Below are 3,558 nucleotides of genomic sequence, written 5' to 3'. Positions count from 1 at the left end.
ACCGCAACTCTGTGCAGTACCTGTCCCCGCGCCCAGGGGGCAGTCTGTCGGAGAGCCAGGGCAGCCTGAACCTGCTCCTTCCCGTGGCAGGCATCAGTAGCAGTGGCAGCAGCAGCAGCAGCGGCAGTGGCATCGGCGGCAACGTGGGCGTCTCCTCGCTGGCCTGCTCGGGCTCCATGTCATCCTCGTCTTCGTCCTCGGACAAGCGCAACTCGTACAGCGGCGGGCGGCATGGCGGGCGGGCCAGCCAGTCAGGCACCATGTCCGATTCGGGCCGCAACTCGCTCTCCAGCCTGCCCACGTACAGCGGCAGCAGCGGCGGTGGCAGCATCAGCGCCGGCTACAGCCTGCCGCCCGGTGGCGATGCCGCCCCGACGCTCCTCGAGCCCTCGTCCCGCTTGGTGACGAGCGGTGGTGGCAGCGGCGGCGGTGGTGGAGGCAGCTCGAACGGCGCCATGCACGGGCACTCCAACTCGGACAGCGGGCGTTCGTCGTCCAGCAAGAGCACAGGCTCGCTGAGCGGCCGCGGGCAGCCGCTGTCGGACAGCGGCTCGTGTGAACGCTCGCCGGCGCCAACCGATGGCTACGAGGGTGTGATCCGCGACCTGGAGGAGAAGCTGAGGGAGCGAGAGCAGGAGCTGCAGCAGCTCCGCGACAACCTGGACGAGAACGAGGCCGCCATCTGCCAGGTGAGGCGGAATAGAGAGAGGGGGGCTCAGGCCACACCTTTCACACACACACACTCACACACACACACACACACACACACATTGTACACACACACACACACACACACACACACATACTGTACACACACACACACACACACACACACACACACACACACACACACACACACACACACACATATTGTACACACACACACACACACACCCACACACAGACTCACAGACAGCATATCTTGAGTAAATTAATTAAAAAGGGGCAAAGTTTTACTATACGTTTCTTCAGCATCAACCCTTTTCGCCAAGCCTGTATATGACTGTGGCCTGTTAATTTATGACACTAATCAGCATTTATAACAGTTCAAGTCACTGAATGTCTTTATCATTTCTGTAGGTCGTCTCTGAGACTGTTCCTGTTTGTGTGTCTGCATGCGGAAGGATATAAAGCAAATATCAGTTCTAACTTAAGGATTGTGTGTGTTTGTGTGTGTGTGTGTGTGTGTGTGTGTGTGTGTATGTTTGTGTGTGTGTGTGTGTGTGTGTGTGTGCAAAGGTCTACGAGGAGAAGCAGAAGCGCTGCGAGCAGGAGATGGAGGAGCTGCGCCTGAGCTGCGCAGCCAAGATGAAGCAGGCGCAGCAGAAGGCCCAGCGCGGCCAACAGGTGCTGCAGCTGCAGGTCTACCAGCTGCAGCAGGAGAAGAAGAAGCTGCAGGAGGACTTCTCCCAGCTGCTGCAGGAGCGCGAGCTGCTCGAGAAGCGCTGCGCCTCCATCGAGCGCGAGCAGACCCAGATGGGACCACGTCTGGAGGAGACCAAGTGGGAGGTGAGTGCCGGGGCTCGCAGCCATGTTCACAAAGACAGTCAAATGTACTGCTGAAGAGTAAAATACATACAAGCGCAATACTTACAGGACACTTTATGATGGACATTTCATAGAGTTAGTCATGCAAATAAAAAATAAGTGAAAAAATATCACTGCAGTAAGTACAAAATAGTCAGTTTAACAGGATACAAAGAATGTATATTGACTTGCATAATCATAAAGTGACCATTAATCTGTCAACATTCTGATTATTATTACACTATCAAAATATAAATATTATTTTAAGTATTTGAGTGCAGAGGTTACAGAATGCCAAGTCAGCAGTGTTTGCACATTTACATATATGGTAAATTCACTGCAAAATACTTTGATTAAAATAGAATGTACAGTATTATTATTCATTTATTCATAATCCTTAGGCTTGTCCTTGAGGGTGATGAGTGCTATGAGTTTGCAATGATAGATGGATAACAGTGTAGAATTCATATGAACAAATGCACTGAGAGTGTCTCACTCTGTCGTCTCTGCTGCAGGTGTGCCAGAAGTCGGGTGAGATCTCTCTGCTGAAGCAGCAGCTGAAGGACGTCCAGGCGGAACTGACCGCGAAGGCGGGCGAGCTGGTGTCGCTGCGTGCTCAGCTGCGGGAGGCGCGGGGTGAGCTGCAGGCCAGTCAGGTGCGTTCGCAGGAGGCGCACGCCGCCGCCCGCACACGCTCCCTGGAGCTGGAGGTGTGCGAGAACGAGCTGCAGCGGCGCAAGAGCGAGGCCGAGCTGCTGCGGCAGAAGCTGGGCCGCGTCGAGGAGGAGTCGGCACGGCTCCGCGACGCGTTAGCCGCATCCCCCCCCCCCGCCGCCGGCGCCACCGGCACGCACCACCTACAGCAGGGCCACACAGCGCGACGCTCCACCACCCGCACCACAACCACCACCACCACAACAACAACAACCACCACGTGGCCAAGGCACAGCAGTGCATGAGCCTGCCACTGCCCCACAGCCGTGGGGCCTCGGCCCACAGCAGCCCTGCCCTGCTGCGTGAGTGCGCCGGCTCAGAGGACCAGCTGCTGGCCGCCTACGAGAGTGATGAGGCCAAGGTGCAGCGCCAGCAGAGCCAGGGTCAGTGTCAAGGCCAAGGTCACGGGGAGGTGGCGCCGGCAGCGCAGGTGCAGGGCCTGCGGCAGCAGGTGGACCGCCTGAAGGCAGAGCTGATGCTAGAGCGGCGGCGCAGCGAGGACCAGACGGAGGCCTTCGAGACGGAGCGGCGCGTCTGGCAGGAGGAGAAGGACAAGGTCATCCGCTACCAGAAGCAGCTGCAGCAGAACTATATCCAGATGTACCGGCGCAACCGCGAGCTGGAGCGCGTCATGCGCCAGCTCAGCCTGGAACTAGAGAGCCGCGACCTGGAGGAGTTCGAGATGCGCAGCGGCAGCAGCGTCGGCGGCACCGCGGGCGAGATCCACTTCGAGGAGATCACTGCCACAGAGATCTGAAGACCCCCCCCCCCCCCCCACACACACACGCACACACTTTCCATCCCCCACAACCCCTTTCTGACAGATCTCCTGAAATCCTTCCGATCCCACTGAAGACAAACCGTCATATCGCACACAGCCGAGCTCCAACCCCCTCACCCCTCAAGCTGTTTTTCCAAATGAGCTGCACCCTGAGAGTCAGGATGAAGGACACAGATTTGCTGAGTCATCGTTCCTTGCAGGGATGACATCACTGTTTCTATTCCTGTCCTGTATGTCACATGGTAGCCAAGGAGCATGTTCTGAATTACATGGGGGGTGGGATGGGGTGATGTGGGGTGCTCAAGCTTGTTGCTGAATTAGCCCCACCCTGTGCTGAGGGACCAGGGGAGACCTTGAGCCATCAGAGGCCTCTCTGGATCTCTCCACATCTGGGTCATGGGTGGTGCCACAGTCATCCAACAAATATCTAATATCTTTCAATACAGTCATGTTGAAGGATCAAACCAGCCTCTACACTTTGTCAACACTCAGCAGTTAGAATGTAGAACCTCACTTAGTTCTGCACCGGTGCTGAA

General features: G+C 56.6%; 1 protein-coding gene across 2 annotated transcripts in view; it reads left to right on the top strand.

The window, feature by feature from the left end:
- lzts2a (leucine zipper, putative tumor suppressor 2a) overlaps positions 1 to 3,321 on the top strand; it is a 65,204-nt gene extending 61,883 nt beyond the window's left edge. The window contains exons 4-8 of one of the 2 annotated variants that reach the window (XM_048269536.1): positions 1 to 689; positions 1,240 to 1,509; positions 2,043 to 2,394; positions 2,562 to 2,624; positions 2,667 to 3,321. The exon at positions 1 to 689 is cut by the window's left edge and continues 55 nt beyond it. In XM_048269536.1, coding sequence (XP_048125493.1) covers positions 1 to 689; positions 1,240 to 1,509; positions 2,043 to 2,394; positions 2,562 to 2,624; positions 2,667 to 2,998 — 1,706 coding nt within the window. In that variant the 3' untranslated portion in view covers positions 2,999 to 3,321. Of the gene's footprint in view, positions 690 to 1,239; positions 1,510 to 2,042; positions 2,625 to 2,666 lie in introns of those variants that run through there. The other variant, XM_048269535.1, reaches the window with a different exon arrangement.
- The last annotated feature ends 237 nt before the right edge of the window (positions 3,322 to 3,558 follow it).

Source organism: Alosa alosa, chromosome 18 (genome assembly GCF_017589495.1).
Source record: "Alosa alosa isolate M-15738 ecotype Scorff River chromosome 18, AALO_Geno_1.1, whole genome shotgun sequence".
Taxonomy (NCBI): domain Eukaryota; kingdom Metazoa; phylum Chordata; class Actinopteri; order Clupeiformes; family Clupeidae; genus Alosa; species Alosa alosa.
The sequence above is the reverse complement of the archived record's forward strand: the minus strand, read 5'-3'. Positions and strand labels throughout refer to the sequence as shown.